The 23,510-nt window shown below is 38.4% G+C and overlaps 1 protein-coding gene across 3 annotated transcripts in view; it reads left to right on the forward strand.

Annotated features, from left to right (window-relative positions):
* Positions 1-23,510, forward strand: part of ARHGAP18 (Rho GTPase activating protein 18) — an 87,438-nt gene that overhangs the window by 57,683 nt on the left and 6,245 nt on the right. For all 3 annotated transcript variants that reach the window (XM_039324618.1, XM_039324609.1, XM_039324628.1), the window contains exons 5-12: positions 4,500-4,654; positions 7,158-7,323; positions 9,931-10,022; positions 11,983-12,060; positions 13,868-14,027; positions 17,916-17,998; positions 18,782-18,988; positions 20,492-20,656. In XM_039324618.1, the coding sequence (XP_039180552.1) occupies positions 4,500-4,654; positions 7,158-7,323; positions 9,931-10,022; positions 11,983-12,060; positions 13,868-14,027; positions 17,916-17,998; positions 18,782-18,988; positions 20,492-20,656 (1,106 nt within the window). The remainder of the gene's footprint in view (positions 1-4,499; positions 4,655-7,157; positions 7,324-9,930; positions 10,023-11,982; positions 12,061-13,867; positions 14,028-17,915; positions 17,999-18,781; positions 18,989-20,491; positions 20,657-23,510) is intronic.

Raw genomic sequence — 23,510 nt, forward strand, 5'->3', positions numbered from 1 at the left:
TTTCCCCGAAAGTAGGACCTACTCCAAAAATAAGCCCTAGCTTGATTTTTGGGGGTGAGCCTAATATAAGCCTTAGCCAAAAAATAATAAAATAAGCCCTAGTTTTGGGGCAAGGTGCACACCTAAAAATCAAGCTAGGGTAGGGGTAGAGTTTACCATTGCAGCCAGGCCTCCCATGAATTGACATTTGCCTCACCGGCAACCGAAGGAGCAGCTTCACTCTGCAGCTGAGAATGGAGCCCGGGCCTGCATTTTGCAGTCAGAGGCCTTTCCGCAAGGCCTGTGCAGCCAAGAATCGAGCTATCGATTCAATTTGTAGTCGGTTCTCAGCTGCACGGGCTTCTAATGGCAAAATGCAGGCCAAGCTCCATTCTCAGTTGCAGAATGAAGCTGCTCCTTCAGCTGCAGAAGAAATGGACCGGCTAGACAGGATTGTCGGTGCCGTCACAGCAAGGTGAGGGGAAAAGACATCCCCCTCGAAAATAAGACCTGGTGGCTCTTTTGGAGGCCATAAATAAATAATAAGACCAGGTCTTATTTTCAGAGAAACACAGTAATATAATCTTACAATAAAGTAGAGCTAATGATTCTGGGTGTGCTTCTTGTCCGGACTACCTCATAATGATGACATATTATGAGATTGAATTGTTCAGTATTAATAACTTACTAGGCAATTTAGAAGCTGCTAAAGCATCAAATCTGAACTGAACTGTCAAAACATGTTTTCACTGGATATATTTCCATTTTGTGTTGATGGTACAGAAAATTCTGTTTGCGGTTGCTGAAAAGATTTAAAATAATAATTAAACAACATTTAATCTAATGTACTATACCCTTTTGCACCCATTTTTTCCAGGAAAGTTTTGCCACTGATTTATAGAATAGAATTATGGCAGAAAGTTAAGTGTTCATAAAATTCCATATCAGAATTAGAGCTATCACCTAACAGGGACCAAATATATCTAACACTGGTAAAGTTGGAATTAATTGTCATAGACTTTGTACCTAACAACTGCCAAGATTTAAATAGGTAAGTACAATAACTTTCCATCATAACCCAGAAAGGAATTCCATTTCCAAAAACCATTCCAATAAAATATTAATACTAATATTAATATATCCAGTGGTATTTCCCAAAATCTAGGAGATTAAAAGGCCACCTGCCGCATACAAATGTCATCCAGAAAGGGAGATTCTGAGTGTTTTACCTTTCCCAAATAGATTTCCTCCAAATCCTATTAATTTGATCAATTTTTTTTGGGGGGGGGGAATAAGCATATTGATCATAAAACATATACAAACCTAGAAGTTATATTAATTTTAATTTTACCCTACCAAATCAAAGGTATCTTATAGCATCTATCAAAAGTTAATATAATTTGTTCCAGCACAATAGACATATTAACTTGGACAATTTTTGAAATATCTAATATAATAAAATCAAAAATCCCACCTGTGTATACTATTCCAATGAGACATCTGACCCTAAAGAAGGTAAATTAGATTTAGCTCTAAACATTTATGAGAATACTTGTCAAGTATTGAGTTATAACATTTGACATCAAACCATGCAGCCCCCACTTTTCCCCCCAGTAGTTTGGTGTCTTTATGCAAATTCAGTTTATAAGCTTTTGGAGAAATGTAACAGTAACACAAACTGAGGAAAACTGTGTTTTGGATGTAGATAGGTAAGACAAAAGAGAAATTATTTTTTCCCTTCTATCTGTAGCCCCCTTGCATTAGATCAACTGCTGTTCTTCTGAAGTTTGCAAGTTTTTTAGAAAGTCACCTTCAGCTATATGCTATTTTCAGAACAATTGCCCACAGAAAACAGAAGGCTTAAAAAAAACCACCCTCAATATATAAATAAAGCTCTTTGTATATCTTCCACTTCTTAACCCTGTTAATCTGAAATTTGTTATAGTTGTAGCTGCTGATTTCCAGTGATAATAAGTAATTTGGAGATTTGGACTCCACACAAATCAATAAGTCTCACAATTAATCTATAGGTAGTCCTCAACTTACAATCATTTGTTTAGTGACCAACATTACAACGGGACTGAAGAAAATGACTTATAGCTGGTCTTTATATTTATGGCAATTGGAACATTCCAAGAGTCATGTGATCAAAATCCAGGTGCTTAGCAATCAGCCTGTATTCACAATAGTTGCAGTGTCTCAAAATCATGTGATTGCCATTTGCAACCTCCCCAGCAGGCTTCTGGCCCATAAAGACAACAATGAGGGAAGCCAGATTTGCTAATGACCTCATGATCTGTTTAACAACAACAGCGATTCACTTAAGAACAATGGCAAAAAAGATAAAATTGGGCACAACTCACTTGCCTCGCTTAGCAATGGAAATTCTGGTCCCCACTGTGATTGTTAGTCAAGGACTCCCTGCATTTTGAAGTGCTGAACTTCATCTAGATGACATGGTAAAGGTATACCATCAGTGGGGGGGGGGGGAGCCTAGCTTGGATTTTGGTTCTTTTCCTTATAGGCCATTTTGCTGTTTTGCTGTTTTGTTTTAAAGGAACAGATGTTCTTGACAATCATTCCCAGATTCATAGTAAAGAATTGTCCATATTACTGGAATAGTGTTTGAAGTGCGTCATTGTTTTGCTTGTTAAATACGACACTATCTTTGTTAGGGTAGGGAGGACATAGTGATATTAACCATCAGTGATTTGATTTTTCTATTCTGGCAAATACTCAAGATATCGAACAAAATGTTGAGGATAAGAATAATATACTTCATAAAAATTCTGAAGACTCTGGGAGACTTTTCCTTTGTGGAATAGCATGGAAATGGACTCTATGATAGCAGAGTAGCCAAGGTGTCAAAACAGTCATTCTGCAACAGCATTTTCTCTCTGTGGCCTGTCAGGAAGGACTGAAACCATAGTTAATCCTAAATTCCGTCCTGCTAGATGGTCCAGAAGAATGCACCAAAAGATCCAGAAGAATCTTTCCCATTTCTCCAATTCAGTTTTGAGTGTCGGACCTCATCCCAGGCAACTGAAGCATTTTCAGCACTATATTTTGGCAAAAGCCCAGTTGAAATGCATCCAGATACTTAGTGTCACTCAAGGACATTTAAAGCTGCAAGATCAAACCTTCTGAATCATGTTTTCCAGAGACTTTAATTGTACAGCTCTCCCAAGTAAAGACTTGGAGCCCAGAAGGCTGATGCAATCTTGTGCAGGCAGCATAGTCAAAGCCTGTTCATGCATGAAAGCTTGTTTTCCACAGGTAACATGTAGATAAGCAGGCAGCCAGGTGGTCAAGGACATCTTCTCTTTGTCTTAGCGTTCTAACTAGGTCAGCCAAACAGAATGCTGGGTGTGCAAAGACCAGTTTAAAAAAGAAAATAGGGTATTTATTTTTGTTTATTTATTTGTTTGAATGGCAAACCCTCCCCCCCCAATGTTCTCTAAAATATGTTTATCCTTTGATAGTGAATGACTTCTCTGGGGAAGAAATTTATTGAGAACCGTGACTGGATGGTACATTCTTGGATATAAGAAGGCTACAATTCCTTAAATACTTGTTCTATTATTTTATGCTTAATTGGGGTATGTGGCTCATTCAAGCAGAATTGTCCTAGTATGATTACTTGTGTTTTTTTAAAATATAAATATATGTATTTCAAAACATACAAAAATTAACTAGAGCAGAGGTCCCCAATCTTTTGGGCACCAGGGACCAGTTCTGTGGAGAAAGGTTTTTCTACGGACCGGAGAGTGCATGGTTTTGTGTGCTGCCTGCATCTCATGGATAGGGCTTTGCTAGTTTGTGTGGACCGGTTGCTAGCATGCCACAGCCCACTACTGGTCCACGGACCAGGGGTTGGGGACACCTGAACTAGAGTATAGGTAAACGATAGTGCTTTCGATTTGATACACTTCTCTATTTAAAAATAAATAGTAAGTTAAAAAAAACACAGTGAAAATTCAAGCACAGGTTACAATTTATATTGCAACTTTTTCTTAGAATGGAGCAACCTGAAATTGAGTTCATGTGAGGGCTGAGAGAAAGCAAGGTAGTATGATGGATAGCTTCTGAAACAAACAGCTTAAAAGGCTTAAAAGATGGGGAGTTATGATATATGAAAGCCCCATGTAAACCTGTAACAGATTGACTCATTATATTATTTGGTTAACTGACGTTTAAATCCAATGCATCTTTTTGTTTCACTGAAAGGAGTGAGAACTCAAAAAAGGTAGAGGGTAGGGAAGCAAATTCTGTTAATTTTCCTCTTCTGTGCAATTTCCAGTGTCACTTGCTTATTTGAATCTTCTCCTTTCATGAGATGGAATGCTCTATAATGTAGAAAATCATGCAATATCACTCCATTTAATCCATTACTGAATTAGCTAAATAACACTTTTCCTGCCATCATTGGGCTAATATTGGTAAATTCATTATTTTCATGTATTTAACAAAAGAACCCTGTAGATAAATCTCTCTCCTCTCCTCTCCTCTCCTCCATTTAGCATATGAACATATCGATAATTGTCCAAGAGAAGATTTGCCACCATCTGAAACAGACATTAATTTGGAAATATCATTTTCTGAACAAGCAGTTAATCTCAAAAATAACTCTGTAAGTGACGTGTTAAAAGACAAAGAAGATGACACTCTGCTTCCTGTAAGTGTTTATATGTGTACATGCATGTATTTAGTTTAATTTCCTTAATTTTGTAATTTTTCACCCATTTTCATCTATAACCCCTCTCCCAAATAATACATAGGTCAACTTGGATTTAAAAGAGGTGAAATGCTGTATCTTTCCAGTAGTCTAGCAGCCCCTGACCTTTTGGGCACCAGGGACTGATTCTGTGGAGAGATTTTTTTCCGCAGATTGGAGGGAGTGTGGTTTTGTGTGCTCTCTGTATCCCGTGAATGGGGCTTTGCTTGTTTGCATGGCCCAGTTTCTGGCATGCTGGCCTGGTGCCAGTCCATTGACTAGAGCAGTGGTGGCAAACCTATGCCACGGGTGCCAGAGGTGGCACTCAGAGCCCTCTCTGTGGGCACACGAGACATCGTCCCAGTCCTAGGCCTTCAGCTGGGTTCTATAAAACCTTTTCGCTTTAGGCCTCTACCGTCATGTGAAAAAAAAAAGTTTCAATCAGTCAATTTCAACTTCTCGTGGGAAAAAAAAGATCTTGCAAAGTTGAAATTAATTGATTGAACTTTTTAGTCCCTCCCAGTCTGCCCTTACCACTGCAGCTACGCCTACCCAGTGGGCCACACCCACCCAATGAGCCACATCCACTTGGCACTCGACGATGCATAAGTGGGTTTTGGGTTGCAGTTTGGGCACTCGGTCTCTAAAAGGTTTGCCATCACTGGACTAGAGGTTGGGTACCCCTGCTGTAGCTCATTCACACATTATTCATGGGAGGAGGCATTTTGTGAATAAATCAAATCAGCTCCACCCATCTATTAGTACAAACCTTTGAATGAGGGAAGTCAACATGCACAAGATTCATAGGATTATATCTAGAGTATTTTTGCAGACATCTGGGCACAGATGGTAGAAATGTAGCTTGAAAGGTCCCACAATTAACTTATTTGGTGAGAGACAAAGGAAAGAGCCGTATGCAACAAGTGGGATGGCAAAATATTACAGCACAGGTACTGCTCATATTACTGGTAGTGGACCATTAATTGAAAACCAGTAGTCATGCTAAAGAATTTTTAGTTTGTTTTCTTTATAAAGTAATTTGGATAGATATGATAGAACTGTATTCTTCATTATTCTTCTACTTTGAAGTTAAGGAACAGTTTCGGAATCATAAGCGTTGTTTAAGATCAGCCCTTAAGTCAAAAATAAATGTTCTTTTTTTGTGCCTTCTGTGTGGAGATGTTTATTTGGAATCTGGATGGGGCAGAAAAAAGAGATTCCTTTTCCTTTTAACCTTTTAAAGAATGACTCCAGTTCCCTCTTTTAACCAAAGTTATCAGGCCCAAATATTTTTGAGTGCATGGGCAACAATGAATTAAAGATTTTTATTTTAATAAATGCAGAAAAGTGAATACTTGGGAAGGAAGGTAACTGAATCAAGAAAAGGAAACTTAGATCTATGTTCAAGAGGTAGCATTTGTTTATCAGCAGACAATAGAATGGATGATTGATTATGTCCCATGGGGTCATTGTCGAATCTTAGTGACCACATAGATAGATTTTCTCTATAAAGAATAGGAAAGGAGGTAAAAATAAATGCACAACTGAACAAAAAGCACTGAAAATGCACAACTGAATGCACAACTGAACAAAAATGCACAACTGAACAAAAAGCACTGAAAAGAAATAATCTATTGCTGATGTTTGCATTTTTGTTTTTCTTGCCAGCTGTATCTTACTGATTTCAATTTTCCCAGGGCTTTTGGACAGAGAAGGTTTGAGACCAGATAGAAAGCTGATTCCTACTGTATTGTCCTTTCTACTTACAGTACTTATAGTACATGTATCCAACTCAGACTGGGGGAAAAAATACTTGCATCTTGCTTCCTCAGCCTGTCATTGGAAGAGGACGGTGGTTTTAGAATTATAAAATATGTAAAGTTGCTAAACAACCTGTAGGATGCTAAATTCACCACAAATCTGCTCAAAGGTTATTACTTAACTTTAATTGTTCCAGGTTGCATAATTGACTCCAGTTAAATTATAAATAGTGGGAACAAAGGGAAGGGAAGTTTCTGATCAGAAATTTATGAAATACGTGTACTATAATTAAAAAAAAAACAGGCATTCTTCCCCCAAAATTGTAGTTCTCTTCAAGACAGCAATGTTTTTAAAGCAGGATTCCCATTTTTCCTTTTTCTGACCATGATGCATTCCCATGGCAGCTCTGAAGTGCTCCACTTTTGCACCAAGAGTGTATTTTCATTTAAGCAAACACAAGAATGACTTCTGTTCAGATTTCCTAACTTCAGATGGGCTTCCAGACAGAGAAATTCTCTGCCACTTTCAAGGCCCTCACCTGTTCGAGGCAGTGCCCCAAAAGAATAAATACTTTTGCCTAAAGCCATGCCCGTTGCGCTTCTAGAAATGTAGATTTAGTTCTAGTGTTTCTTGGGTTTTTTTTTTTTTAATGAAATTGTTAACACTGAGGGTTCACATAACTGCATTACCTACATTTAAACAGAACTTCAGATTTCCGAAGGACAAAACAGGTACAACAAAAATTGGAGATCTTGCACCTCAGGATATGAAGAAAATCCATGCGTTGGCCCTGATTGAACTGACTGCTCTTTTTGACATACTTGGAATTGAACTGAAACCACAAAAAGCAGCAAAAATTAAAGTGAAAGGTGAGTGTGTTGAATTTTTGGTTTTGGTTTGTTTTGCAAAATGCGTGTTCGGATACCTATTTGAGTATTTTAATTTGTAAACATTGTCAATGGAGGGGAATAATGAGATAAGGTTAGTTTGTATTGCGTATACACTTAGAAATAAGAACGGAGTACTGTGCAATGTCATGTGCAATGGCAAATATTTTCCTCACTACCAGAAAAGCAAAGTGGCACTTGCTTAACGAGTTGAGGGAGATATTTACTTTTTTTCCCATCTACCATATGCAAGGCTAAGGTGCTAGTTGGTGGAAAACCTTGGCTGAGATAAGCACATTTATATTCTGCTGATTTCCACTGTAGTGTTAAATATGGTTAATCAGCTATGTACTTAACCATAGCTGGATCAGACAGGTAGGCTGCAATATGACACTGAAGCTCTGCATTAAATAGTAAATATCCTCAAGATGGAGGAAGTAATGTTTTATAGTTGTTGTTGGCATAAATTGATGTTTTCTGCCTGAAACCCATCTGGATGATCACTCTGTAATTAATCTGTTCTGTAAGCTGGCTCTTTATGCTCTCTTGCTTCCCCATTCCCCCTTTTTTATATTCACACTTTCTTCAAACAGTTTCTAGTCTTCAGAAGCTTTGAAAGTTTCTCAGGAAGGACTTTTTGATTGCTGAGAGCAGTCCCTTATGGCTGAGCTCATCAGGCTGGGATGAAATAACCATCTGAAAGGCTTAGCACTTGGAAGTTTTAGAACAGAAAATTCATTGATGATACATAACAACACAAATACTGCATGAATGTATTGTGGCCTAGTTACCTTTTGTTAGACCCTCATTGGGATATGCAGACCCTTCACTATTACAAGATAAATGTAAAGGTTTCCCCTATCCAGTTGTATCTGATTCTAGGGGGCAATGCTCATCTCTGTTTCTTAGCTGAAGAAACCAGCATTGTCTGAAAACACTTCTGTGGTCATGTGGCTAGCATTTGCATGTTTTCGAACTTTTAGTTGGGCTGGAGCTGAGGCAAGTAACAGGAGCTCCACCCCGTCACACAGCACTTGGGTCTTGAACCTGAGCTCTCAACTTTCCAGCTGACAAGCTCAGCGTCTTTAAGTGCTGAGCCGCCGTGCCCCCTATTACAAAATACCAATTTAGAAAAGAGATTGTATGCCTGTAGGCAGCATGTATCTAGAAATGCTTACTCAATGTTGAAGTCATCATTTGAGTTCTCCAGAGTTAATTTCAATTTTCTGTATGTCAGGGATATATAGTGGATGGTTTAAGAGAAGTTTGGATACCACAGTTTCAGAGTCTTCCAAGGCGAGTCATATGACTTCACCTTGCCTTTCATCTGATGGCCAACATACCCAAATCTGATGGCATCCTCCTTTACCAGTGACCTGAGGCTATAAGATTGCAGCTTGAAACAGCCATGAAATTAATTTTAAAAGGAAAATCAAAAGATTGAAGGAGGAAAAAAAGCAGTTTTTTTCATAACTTCTATGAGTTTCGCTATTTTCTAACTTTGTCTTCTTAGATTTTTTTTATTTTTGTATCTTTTATTTAGTCTCATATGTTGATGTACACCTGCAGAGACAGGTGGATTAAAATAAATTTTATCCATTATCCGATCAACTTGATTCAGTCTGCCTGAATGAATGTGTGTGTGTGTGTGTGTGTGTGTGTGTACACCTCTGTTTGTGTGCACTCGTGTATGATTATTCTACCTCAATTTGAATTTCAAGGCAGTGTTCAATAATTTTTTAAATGCAATGTTTTGTTAAAAAGAAATACAAAATTAATTTTGAAATGATAGATTACATAGATTAAAACGAGGAAAATGTTTATCAGTTAAATAGTTTCCTGTGCCAAAATATGCAGGAAGTAGTTCAGTAGAGATGCCAGGTTGGAACTAAATAACTAAAAGCCGCGCAGAGAGAGAGATATCTGAGTACGTGTGATTTTCATCCACTTGCAGAAAATAACTCTAGTAACACATTTTAGGAATGTTTCTAAAATGTTTTCCCCTTGTTATAGTTATAGTGTGTTTCATAATAAGTAAGTATAGGATTTTTTTGTTAATAATGATCAGTGTTTAGCTTTGGAGATTTGTATTACTGATTTCTACTTAAGAAACTTCTCTCTTCACTTGTTCCTGACTTTTATTTATGCTGACCTACCCACCTTGGTAGATACATGGAAAAGCTTCAGGAAAATCAGCAGATGGACAGAATTGGATACAAACCTTGTTAATAGTATCAATGATACTTCAATGTATATAAATAACTTCATATATTCTGATGTACAAAAAAAAGCAATGTTGTTTATGTATTTCAAATGATAGTCCATGCTTAATTCTAATTAAGGATTTTTTTTTCTCTTCCTTCTTAGCCTTTTGCCTGTGTTTATATGTGGAGTATTTTTCCTGAATATTTTCAGAAAATAAGTTTATCTTCTCTTTAATGGCATGTTTAGTGGGCTTTAGTCCTGATAAATGACCATTTTGTAATGGGACTGTACTAAAAATAACTTTTGAAAATAAAAAGAAAATATTATTTTAAAATGCTTTCATATTACCACTTTATGAATCCTTTCCCCCACTCTTTTATACAGAATCTGGTCTTTTTGGTGTTCCACTCTTGGTTTTGCTAGAACATGATCAAAAGAGACTTCCAAGTATCCGGACACCATTTATCTTTCAAAAAGTAAGTAGGCTGACTGGTGTTCTTTCACTCTACTTCTTGAGCTTTGGGATTGAGTCCTGAAAGATACTCCATGTAATACTGATTTTTTTTTAAAAAAGCTAATATTTTATTATCTAGCATAATATTTTTATTAAGTATGGCATCTTCCCTTTTTATGTCTGATGCCTTGATAAAATTCTTTCTGCTCTCTGTAGATCAGTGGGCAAGTTAAACAAGTTATTCTTATTCTTATCTTCTTTTCTTGTATGCTCACACAATCATCAGTTATTATTACAAAGAATTGTGTCTTATCTGAGAACGATTTTGCCAGAATTTTTCAGATTAAACCAAAATCACATGCATGTTTCTTAACCTTTGTAGAATAAAAGAGTGGAGAAAAGTGGGGTCCCTCATCTTGCTTAAATAGCAAAGGGAAATGAGGGGGAAGGGACCTTTGCCCAGCTTAGGCTACTGCACCAATTGTAGTCCTGCCTGGACCATGGTGTCCTGGTGATCATAATACAACTTAGACCAGTGGTTTTCAACCTTTTTAATGCCGCGACCCCCAAGCGGTCGTAAGTCGAGGACTACTCAACTGGTGCAGCACCGTTTGCAGACTGGGGCTTTTGGCGGGCTCAGCAGGGCAGAGACAGACTGGACAATTCCTATTGGCTTTTGAAAGCCAATAGAATTAGACTCTATTCAAGAGAGTCTATTCTATTGGCTTTCAAAAGCCAATAGAATAAAAGGGAATAGCACAGCTAAGGAAAAGGGGAAAAAAATGGCGGACTGCGTTGTTTGGCGACCCCTGTGAAATGGTCGTTCAACCCCAAATGGGGTCCCGACCCACAGGTTGAGAACCACTGACTTAAACACTATGTGATTAGATTACTGCAGTGTACTCTTATAGGACAATTGTTGAGAAAAATTCAGAAGTTGCAATTGATCCAAATGCAGCGATTAGACTGCTGGCAGGATCACCTCACCACTGCAGAGTCACATGGATTTTGGTATCACTGCATGAACTATTAACAATCTCCAGGCCTAATTCAAAGTTGGCTGCTACTACAAAGCCATACATGGTCTAGCACCAGGTTACATCATACACTGCCTTGTCTTAGTTGGTTTGGGTACCTCAAGGGGCCTATTGGCAGTCCCATTTCCCTGAATTATATGGATCTTGGGCAAATTGTGATCTTCTCTCTCGGCCTCCATTTTTTTGCCATATGCTTTCCCTGGAGCTGTATATGGTAATAACACATTCCTCAAGGCAATGAAAACATACCTGTTTCATCATGCATTTGGCAGTAGCTGATTGATTCTGGCAGGTATAAATGAAACGAAGAAGAAATTTGTAAACTGGCATCAAGTTAGATGCAATATCCAGAACTAATGTAAGCTGGGCAATACTCTTACTGTCTCTGTGTAAATATTTTATATTTTATATCCACCCTGGGCTAATACGTAAAGATAAAAATTCTGCACTCAAGCCATCATTAGCAAGAAGTCTCATGGAGCAAACCTGTTGTGCACTTGACTAAATGCATTTGATTGAGTACGTATGAACTGAGATTCTCTTCTGCATATAATTTTTTTTCATTGATTAATATCTATGCAAACAGATCTCTACTCCATCCCAATAAATTATTTTACCTGAGTCAGGAATGGGAAGGAGGCCAAAGCAGAAAGCAGGATATGAATTTCAGAAATCAATGAATAAAGTCCATATTCCCTGATGTGAGGTGGGTGAGGTATTAGCTCTTCTCCAAATTGATTCTGGATAAATGTCATTTTATGCACATGTGTTACAATAATAACACATATGTCTTTTTAGCCTAAAGACATCCTGTAGTTGTGGTATTGAAAAAAAAGAGCATGAAATAAGGGAGGCATATATGTTGAAATTGTTATGACAATAACAATCTTTTTACTGTTTCATGATATGTCTGCTTCTTGAGCTGTTTTCCATTTTTATGTTCAGCTCATTTCTCAGATAGAAGAGGGAAAACTGGAAACAGAAGGATTGCTTCGAATACCAGGAGTTGCTGCTAGAGTAAAGGTAAAATGGCCCTTCAGCTTAGGAAAATAGTGCTGTGTTCTCTACCAGTGTTCTGTTCTTTGTTTATATTTGAGAAGGTGTGCTCAGTAGCAAGATTCAAACTCAGATCTTTCCATCAACTTGTAACTTTTACCTATTCATTCTAAATGACATAATAGAGGTGGATAGAAGCTATAGAACAGATTGTCTGCTTGTCAAAATTTATTTTATGACTTTCAGAACTGACTTGTTCAAAATTATAGATTTTATATGAAAATCAAGACTATACATCTACATTCACACATACACACACACAAGCACACAAATATATAAAATTACTTTAAAGATGTTTCTGAATTAAATTAAGGAGTGGCGCTGAAGAAATCAATTCCCTGTCATTTACTTAGATGTTGTCCTCTGTACTGTTGCTTTCTCCCTGGGTACACAAGGTTTTTGCAGTTGTTTTATTACTGCTTTTCTAATAACTCATCATCCTCTGTCATATTTTGAAACCAATTTTATTTCTGTAGCTTTCTAAAATTCATAAAATGTGAACTTGAAACAAAAGCTGCAAATTGGACAAGTAGGTTACGCAATTTAGAAATACATGCACAATCTAAGGGGGTGAGAAATGGATTCTTGTCGACTTGGAAAATGGCTGAACTAAAACAAGATATGAAATGTGCATTTTATGCAGTGCTTTGAGGGAGGATCAGCAAGTAGCTTTGAGACAACATATTAAAAAAGGAGACATCAGGCAGAAGTTACTTCTCTTAGGCTACCCAAATTATATCCAAATCCCTTGTAAAATATTGTCAGAGGAGGATTTGATCTGGGATAAAGAAGACAGGTAATATAATTGAGGTACTGGTCTTCATAACATAGAAAGGTGTTTTATATCAAGCTGGAGCATTGCTCCATCTTGTCCCAATGGATTATCTGTTTTGATTGTTAGGGCTTCAGACAGGCATTTTTGCAAATGCCCCAAGGATGGAAAACTGTATATATGGCCTTTGGGCTAAGATCAAAAGCCTTCTGCAAGACATCTGCTGCTGCTTGGAGCAGAATGTCACAAACATAAAATGAGCTTGGGCTGAAAAAGGGAACTGGAAGTCTTAAGAAGAGTTAGAAAAAAAGATAGGGACCAGCAGTATCTCCAAAAACTGTGTCAACATCTGTAGTCAGGCATTTCAAAGTCTTGTTCCTGTTGTATGTGCAGTGGACTTTTGATATTGATGCCGTACCTACTATCTTGTAGATTTAAACTTCCCTTGTATAGATGCTATTTTTCTGGTCCCACCCATAACTTGCTTGCTGGGTAGCGTTGCAGAAGATACATCTAAGAGAATGTGGCCTGTTGACCACCCCTGTTCTAGAGTAGAACCAAAATACATCCACATTTTAATTATTTGAAATTTTAAGGAATGAATTCAGAAGTATCTCCACATAATTGTTTTTAAATTTCAAAACAGGATATGTGTGTGTTTTGTTGTTGTTGCTGCTAACTAAAAGGATTTTTGGACAACCTCTTCTTATGGACACTATTACTGTGAAGAAGAAAAGACAAATGAACTATGGTTGAAATGAAAATCCAGTCTTTTGATGCATATGGCATTGCATACACAAAAATCACAACATACATATTTTTAGTGCAATGTTTGAAAAATCCTGGGAAGTATAGTGGTACACTGATGTATAAGAGGGAGGAAAATGACACAGTTGGTTAGATTTTATGCGCTGTTTTTTCCATGAAGGTTGTAAACTACAATATTTTTAAATATGAAATGCTACCCTCAGCACCTGCGTTTCTTTCTCCTGTGTCACATAGAACCTTTGCCAAGAGCTAGAATCAAAATTTTACGAAGGGACTTTCAACTGGGACAGTGTCAAACAGCACGATGCAGCCAGCCTTCTAAAATTCTTCATCCGAGAATTGCCACAACCCTTATTCACTGTGGAGTACCTTAAGGCTTTCCAGGATGTGCAGAGTAAGTAGATTTGGGGGGGGGTTACTGTTAGGAGATTATGCAGAGTCACATGCTGAGCATACAGGATAAACAGGGCTCAGCTCAGCCTATGAGATGCATAGATTGGGCAACCACCGAAACCTACTGTGTGCAGTTAATCTTTATTGAATATAGGTCTCAGATTTCTAGTTTCTAAATGTCCACTGAATGAATAGGCTTCGAAGCCAGGAGAATGATGTAAGAGATCAGTAAGCCAGTAGTAAGAGACTTCTGATTATTTGTTCCTTTTCCTCTGAAAGTCCAGTACCACATCCCAAATTGACCCCAGCTCTCTGGAGCAGATTAACAGGCAAAGTTAGGAGCTTCCAGAAGGAGGAATCATCATAAATGATCTTTCTCCTCATTCTACTGTAAGGAGCCTCTGCTGAATTAGGGAGTGCCCTTCAATCAAAGAACATTAACTGTCCCATGAAATAGCAGCAAAACAAAACAAAGAACTCCCTACATCTGGAAACAGATGCACAGAATTATCTCTATTCATAAATGCTCCTTACTGGTTAGTATAGAATAGGCAGGGGCATTTGCAAAGTGTAATTGCAATGATAATTTATTGCAATACAAAATGTGCTACATTATAAATTCTTGGAAATAATACAGAATTACAGATCCCAGCACCTATTGCCAAAATGTATGTTGGCTGGGGCTGCTGAGGGTTGTTGTAGTTATCAGTTGCTGGGGAGTCATAAGATATTCTTACACTTCCTGTAGGAGGCCATTTAGGTCCCTTTTGAAAATGATAAATCTTTTAAGAAAAAGTTAAGATGAGGCAGCTGTAGGCTTTGAGCAATTCCATAGTGATTTTTCCTCCCACCCCTTCTTTTGGTTACATGTACCCTTGTCGATTGCTGAGCCTTGTTCACAGTCTACAACTAATGTGATATGATTTTCCAGATACTTCAGTTACTAGCACTGGAAATCTGTTTGCATTTTTTTCCTCCCTCCAGAGAAGGAGGTTCAAAGGAAGCTGGAATCCACATTCCAATGAGTTCATCTTGTATTTGTGGGTATTTTTTCCCATTGGAGAGAATTTTGCCTCTCCTCCCATTTAGTGCTTTCCTCAGCCTAATTAGGGACAAAGCCCTTCAGTGCAGTTTTGGATAATGGCATTCTCATACTGTTTATTGCCATGCAATTCTCTTGGGATTTGTGGGATAACACACTTTCCAATGTTTGCTAGAATGTTGTTTACAAAGTTTATCTGGCACTATGATCAACAGAAGATTTTGGGCTTCCAAGGGTAATATTTTTATTCACTCTTTGCAACCATCTCTATAGGAAATTGTTAGAGAAATTTACACAAATTAATGTGGATAAATGCATGGAATATGTTGGGTTAGGGGAAACTAGAAACAGATTTGTGGAATTTTTAGTGCTCTTTGAGCTTGATTATTTGCTGGCAGATATTTCATTACCTGACTAGGTAACATCTTCAGTGCTAGAAAGAAGTTTAGTCTATGTTTATAGGCAGTAACATGCCTTGACAAGGTTGGTGGGGGTGTTGTTTTCTCCTTGCTTCCTTGACTAGATTATTGTTTATTGCTTGATTGTTCAGTGTTAATCCATGCATATCTGGATGTTGATTGCTGGAGAGGAGATATTCTGATGTTTTTGTTTTTTTCTTAGCTCTTTTAAGTCTCTTTTGAATGCTGTGTAAATATGGTTTATTTCTATGTGTCTGTTAATGGCTGATTTGTCTGAATACCAAGCTTCTAGGAATTTCCTAGCATTTTGGGATTTAGCTTGGTCTAAAATGCTATTGTTTAGTCTGTTGTGTTGTGATATTAAGGACTTTTCATTGTGTCTTCTGATTGCTACTTGGTGTTCTTGTATGTACTCTGGTAGTCTTCTGCCCATCTGTCCTACAAAGTGGATGTTACAATCCTTACATTGTATGTTGAAGAATGTAGATGATGCCTGTTTTTAATTTTTAGGCTACCATATCTTTTGGTTTACTTAAGATGTTTTGAAGAACTTTAGTTAGTTGTCTGTTACAGTGATGCTGTACAGTTGTAATTGCCTGTTGGTTATTTCTGAGATGCTTTTGATGTATGGTAGCGTTAAGCACTTTTTCATGAGGTTGCATGGGTATCCATTTTGTTGGAAGATGTATAGTATAGATCAGGCATGTCAAACTTGCGATGTCACGTGATGTCTTCTCATTGCCAGCAATGGGGTGGGCATGGTTTCGGCATGACGCTTCCGGCCTGTGGGCCGGCAGTTTGACATGCCTGGTATAGATGGTCTGTTTTCTTTTTCTGGTTACTTCATTTTCATGTCTGTGCTCATCTAAATAATATTCTTACTCAGCTTCACTTGTGGGAGTTTGGGCTGTTACACCAAGGATTCCACAGTTCAATCCTGTGCTACATACATTCTCTTCTATTAAGGACAGATTTGATTTGCTTTTTTTGAGAACTAAAGTTAATTAATATTCACAGAAGACTGGAAGCTCTAGAGCAGTGGTTCTCAACCTGTGGGTCGGGACCCAATTTGGGGTCAAACGACCATTTCACGGGGGTCGCCAAACAAGGTTGTCCGCCATTATTTTCCCTTTTCTTTGGCCATGCCCCTGGCACCCGGTGATGTATAAGTGGTTGGGGGTCACCACAACATGGGGAACTGTATTATGGGGTGGCGGCATTAGAAAGGTTGAGAACCACTGCTCTAGAGACAGCATAGTCTTGGCCAGTTTGAAAGAGGATGTTGATTGGCTGAGGTTCTCTGCTCTCAGCAGTTGGCTAACTCAGAGTAAGTCGAGATTTGCTAAAGATGCTTTCTGCAAATTCCAGATCCACAAAATTATATACAGTACCTAATTTCTGAATCTGTTTGAGATCTACACTTCATGGGAAAATCATGAGTTATTTTGGTAGTATGTTGAGAATTATTAACAAATGAGGAAGCTGGGTGTGGCAGGATCTTTTTATTTCTAGAGTTACATGTTAGTTTCAGCTATAGATGCTATCTTTTTATTGCCTTATCGGCATTTGTTATATTAGCTCCTTCAGTGAATTAAAGGGAGACACTGAGTAATTTGTATTAAGACATAGTTATTTGTTTACATTAATCTCTAAAACATCTGCACCATTCTGTCAGACTTAGAATATACATAATCTATACTGTGGGGAAAAAAGCAATGAGTAAGAGTGTTTTAAGGTTGATTTATATCTGATTTCCTCTGTCTGCATGACTGGTTTTCAGAACTTCATGGTTATCCTCATTGTTTGTACATGTAGATATTTTCTGTAATTGGTAAGGGAATTTACTGTGCGTATTTTCAAATTTGCTTAGTTTCTATCCTGAAAGCTAGGTTATACAGTACATAAAAATATTAAACAAAATATATGCTGAGAAAAATTTAAGCATCATGAGCATTGCTGATAACAGCATTGCTGTTGGCTCCATTGCTGATAGTTTAGCAATCATGCAGAAATTTGGTATTCCTGGACCCACATCATAACTTATTTGGTATGTATTAATGCTAATAATTTGCTTAGGAAATACCGCTGTATTTCACTGAGTATCATAAACTCCCTCCAATTCATATGCATAAATGGTAGATACATCTGGGAAGGTGTTCTCTTTTATCACATATTTTTATATCAAGGAAGTATTGCCCCATAAAAACAAAATAGCTAAAAGAGGTTGCCATTATTTGAGATCTCTTAAATCGCTTGGTAGTTGAGTCATGAAAAACATGAATATGGAGCTTTTGTCAATCTATTGCCATAATTTGAATCTTTCACAGCATTTCAGTAAGGTTAATTATATAATTTCGTGTCCTGTAATGTCATTGAGGAAAATACAAAATCATTCCAAAATTGATATGCTTGCACATTTCCTTGGCAGAGCTTCCAACCAAGAAACATCAGCTTCAAGCACTGAATCTTTTGATTCTTCTTCTCCCAGAGGGAAATAGAGATACACTCAAGGTTAGACTGTTGGTCTTATTTTTAAGTATTACAATTGGTAATTGATGATTCCAGAATAAAAGTTTGCTGGTTAAATTAAAAAAAAAAAAGACTACATGTTCTGAGCAGCCAGGTCTGCTGCATGTTGTTCAGTTGGGATCAGAATGATTTTGGAGACATAAAATTAAGATGTTCAGTTTGGAATATGGAAATTCAGTGAACAAAAAAAGAAACTAACCTGGTATTTTTTGCCTACAAAAGAAGTAATCAAGAAGGACAAGATAGAACCAATTATCTTAAAAGGTGGTAATTTTTTTTCTTTCCATTCTCTTGTAGTAGAGGATAGACAACCCCATCTTAAAAGGATAGTTCCAGCATGTATTTCCTGCACTGAGTTGTGGGATGAGGTGGGGGAAGTTATATTAAAATGGCCCTGCATTCTAGTTGCCATTTTTTTTTTGTATAATTCACCCAAGGGCTTCAGACTGCAGCAGAATAATTGGCAAGCACATAGGCATTGCAAGGCCGACATAAATAAAAATGGGACAATCTGATAGCGTGACAATTGCTGTGATTGGTTAACCCATATATCCTCTAAAATAAAAGCTACTTTAGTCCCTCTGTTTGTCATATTACTAAAATAGTTAAACACTTGATATTGATTTTGGGCATCACATAGTTACACCACCAAAGAAGTGTACGTGATGCACTTCATAGATGCAATTAGCCATCTTTTTTAAATAGGCTACTTGAATGCAAAGATTATTCATATAGCTACTTTTGAAATGGTGCTCTTGTTTTTAGGTGCTGCTTGAATTTCTTCAAAGAGTGATCGATCTTCGAGATAAAAACAAGATGAACCTCAAGAATGTTGCCATGGTTATGGCTCCAAACCTCTTCATGTTTCATGGTTTGGGTGCCAAGCCCACAGAACAAAGCGAGTTTGTTATGGCAGCTGGGACAGCAAATGTCATGCGCTTTATGATTAAATACCAGAATCTTCTTTGGACTGTAAGTTTGCTTTTGTTAAAAAGTGAGCGTTACTCTGAAAGAATCGTCACAGAAGTAGTGGGCCACCATTTTTCTGTCTTGGAGACAATGCAGTTCCTTTTAAAATTCTATAAATGCTGTATTAATTATATGTGAGTTTGAGGGAAAAGATGCCATTTTTATTTATTTATACAAAGACCAAATGAATGTCCATCCAACTTTAGAAACAGGTTGGTTTTATTTGTTACCATATTAATCAACAATCCAGAAAAAAAATAATCCAGTTTTATTTAATGCATAATATATTTCCCTCCTGGAAATATTTACAAAATAAGTTATTATGCACTGGGTTCTTTAATTTGATTATTCTTTCTTCACACAATTCTTCCAACTTTGTAAACTGTTTTGTTTTTCACAGGAAACGATAACCTTATTAATTGAATTTAGCATACTTTATACATAGTCCTTGATGAAAACAATCACATTTTTCTTTCTAGAAATATACTCATGTAAAGCTGTTTAAGAAAAGATAGTCAGTGACTGAATCCTTTTGCTTATGAGATATTTTTTTATTGAGTTTCATCATGATGGGAGTAGTTGCAGTTGAGATTTAGAATAGAATAGAGCTGGATGGGACCTTGGAGGTCTTCTAGTCCAGCCCCCTGCTCAAACAGAAGAACTTACACTATTTCAGAAAATGACAGTCTAGTCTCTTCTTAAAAATCTCCAGTGATGGAGCGCCCACGATTTCTGAAGGCAAGCTGTTCCACTGGTTAATTGTCCTCACTGTCAGGAAGTTTCTCCTTAATTCCAGGTTGCTTCTCTCTTTGATCAGTTTCCAACTATTGTTTCTTGTCCTGCCATCTGGTGCTTTGGAGAATAACGTGACCCCCTCTTTTTAGTGGCAGCCCCTCAAATACTGGAATACTGCTATCATGTCTTCCCTATTTCTTCTTTTCTTTAGACTAGCCAAGCCCAAGTCCCGCAGCTGTTTTTCGTATGTATTAGTTTCTAGGCCTTTGATCATCTTAGTTGCTCTTCCCTGATTTTTTTTCCAAACTCTAAACGTCTTTTTTGTGATATGATTGGCTGCAGTATTCCAGGTGTGGTCTTACTAGGATTTTATAAAGCGGTACTAATACTTTGTGTGATCTTGATTCTGTGCCTCTGTTCATACAACCCAGGATTGTATTAGCTTTTTTTGTGGAACTGTGACTTGCACAGAAAGGCCAGGTGCAATTGTTTAAGATATCATGGCATCTGGAACCGAGGCTGTTGGTTAGAGGCACAAGGCAGACTCTTTGTACTTAAGATAGAATATATATCACTCCACTGAGTGTGTAGCAATTTGATCCTGAAATAATACATTTTGTTTTAAACAGGAAACTTCCCTGGTACTGAACATAAATGCATCTGTTGTTCATTTTAGTTGCTTTGTTATTGGAAAGCTTCCAACAGATGTTTACCAGTGTCTTAAGGGAGCAATAGTAATGTTGCAATAAAACATGCTGTCTGTCTGCATAGATTCCTACGTTTCTTGTGAACCAAGTAAGAAAGCAGAACGCTGAAAGTCAGAAAAAGGAGCGAAAGGACAAAGCCATGAGGAAACTTCTGAAAAAAATGGCCTACGATCGAGAAAAACATGAGAAGCAAGATAAAAGTATCGGCGATCAAAAGAGCGGCAATGATGTGAGCAAACACCTTTTAACAAAAGTCCACAGTTCCCACTTTAGGTGGACGAGACCAGGGGTCCTCAACCTTAGCAACTTTAAGCTTTGCTGGTTGAGGAATTATGGGAGTTGAAGTCCACAAGTCTTTAAAGTTGCCAAGGTTGAGGACCCCTGGACTAGACCCTCCAAAGCAAAAAAAGTTGTATCTCATGTATTTAACTGTAGAAGTTGCCTGTAGGAAAATTGCTTGATTGTGGTTGCTCTTAACTGGAAATCTCTCAGTCATACCTGTGCACTTTCTTACAATTTTTAGAATTCAAATCGCCACCCTAACCTGAACAAAGAAGAGAAACTAATCCTTACATTGTGAGCAGTTGTACTACTGGCACATTTGGAAGTTATGAAATTGGGGAAATGCTGGTATAATCTGCTTGTACCTGAAAGAATTATACAGCTACCCAGGACACAATGAGTCTTTTTATTGCTCAACCATGCTATTGGGCTTAAAGATTAAACTATTAGTACAGTCTCAAAATAAAACAGTGTTAAATACTTAAAATATAGTCATTGCAAACATACTGTATGTTCTAAGCCAGACATGTCAAACACAAGGCCTGGGGACCGGTTGCGGCCCGCGAAGTGGTTTCATGTGGCCCACGAAGCCATCCTGAAATAGTGAGACAACGGCCCCTGCTGCCGTGGCCCTGGCCCAGGCTGGCTGGGAGCCAATGTACAATTTTGTGGTGGCCATCTATGCTGAAACGCATTTAGTCTTAGCTCCACAAGGCCTTCTAGAAACAGCGAGGAATCAGCCCCTGCCGTGTCGGCCCAGCCTCCTGGGTGCATGCTGGGGAGGTGTCACCCTTTGTGAGGGATGAAGAAATGGACCATGCCTTGGCGCTTGCCCTGGTCCCACCCCCTTCTGCCAGAGACCCTCAGATCTGTCCCACTCCTGCCCAGGCCCCCACAGCCACCCTTGACGCGAACAATGTAGAACTGGCCATGTCCACCCAGTAGGCCACACCCACTCCATCCACGCCCACCCAGTAGGCCGCACCTACTCTGGCCACACCTATCCGGCCCCCCAAGGGCAACCGCAATGCTGATGCGGCCCTCAGTGAAATTGAGTTTGATACCCCTGTTCTAAGCAAACTTCAATTTTCTTTAGCTGTTCAGTCATCTTTAAAAATCAAAACTGTTGCTAGAATATATACTTTTAAAAAAAAATCTGGATAGCTTTAGATAATGATATCTGTTAAAATATCAACATGCCCTTAACATGATGTATAACAGAAAACCAGCCAAATCTAAAAATAAATATTGCAAATATTTATTTTTCTGAATATAGATTTTCTTTCGATTAATCCACATTTTCTAACTGAATATTTACAATCTTAGTGGATTGGAGCCATCTTGTGGACACATTTAGAATTAAGCATTTTTTTTCTATTGAAAACAAATTAGTCTTTCATTGTGATGGAAATAGTCATTTTTGATTCTGTGGACTCAGAGCAGGAGTGGATACCTGATAGCCCCAGTTACATAGCTATTTTATGGCCCCCAACTGTGGTCTTCAATTATTATTAAAAGTTTGCTTAATTTTTTCAAAAATTCTCCCAATTTAAGAGAAAACCTGGCAGCAATCCTAACTCTCCATGTCTACATGTTCTGGTCCTACCCCCTTTGCATCATCTCTCCTTTTTTCAGCTCCCTCTTTCCTAAAATGTATTAGGCAGGGGTCTTGGCAACTCAAAGTTGGCCCATCCAGGTAAGAGAAAGACACTTACTTGGACATAATGTAAATTTGCATGTTTCTCTGTTGTTTGAAACTTATGATTCTGTTATTGAATTCCTTACTCTTAATTCAAAGACAACTTGAAATTCCATGTTTTGACTTCTGTTCTCTGCATTCCTTCTATTTTGTAATAACATTTCTGTTTTCCTATATAGGTAGTTCTCAAGTTACAACCATTCATTCAGCAACTGTTCAAAGTTATGGAGGTGCTTAATGAATGGTACTTACACCCAGTCTCCAAAGTTATGGCTGCTGCTAATGCCTCTGTGATCATAGGATCACAATTCTGGCACTTAGCAACCTGCCTGCATTTACAGTCTTAGGAATACCTCAACGCTTCCTACCTGTCTATCTCCCCCTCCTCCCTCTTCCATTTCTGCCCTTTTGGCCTCTCTGCATAGTAGTACTTAGTGGTGGTGGCAACAGGGCTGTAATAGAGGCTGGGGCCTTTGCTCTACTTCAGCTCCAGAGCTACCACTGCTGAGAAATGCTGCCTCAAGCCCCATCCTGTGGCCAGCCACCACGGCACCATAGTGCCAAGCCTTATTTCTTCTGATGCCAGTGAGGAACACCTGGCCTGGCCCTATGCAAGGGAGCTGCTGGTTGTGCCAGGATTTTCCCCCCAAGGCTGCTTGTGCCACTTCCAAATAGAAGAGAAAGAGGACCAAGCCTGGCGCATCTCAGCTGTGGGAAAAAGATGGCTACATTGACCTGGGGGCGGCAGGGCCGGTGGGATGGCAGGGCGAGCAAGTGCAGGGCAGCAAGGGCTGGATGGGTGATAGAGTGAGCTGAGCATAGGGCAGAGGGGCCAGCAGGACAGAGACAATAGAGTACAAAGTGACCAAAGGGCAGAGATGGGGAGAAATAGGTAGCTGTGAAGTGTAAGCAATCCCTTATCTTACAAGGCGTGAGGCTGGGATGGAATGACTTGGATTGGGATGGGTCCTTGCCTAACAACCAGTGGGATTCAGTTAATGACAGCAGTGGGGACCGCTGGCTTTGCTGTTGCCTAGCAATGCATCACGTGACACTGTGTTGTACAACTATATCGCTTAGTGGAATTTCTGAGTAGGATATT

This window comes from Crotalus tigris, unplaced genomic scaffold, assembly GCF_016545835.1.
Source record: "Crotalus tigris isolate CLP2741 ecotype Arizona unplaced genomic scaffold, ASM1654583v1 scf7180000017611.44802233496:7321179, whole genome shotgun sequence".
Classification (NCBI taxonomy): domain Eukaryota; kingdom Metazoa; phylum Chordata; class Lepidosauria; order Squamata; family Viperidae; genus Crotalus; species Crotalus tigris.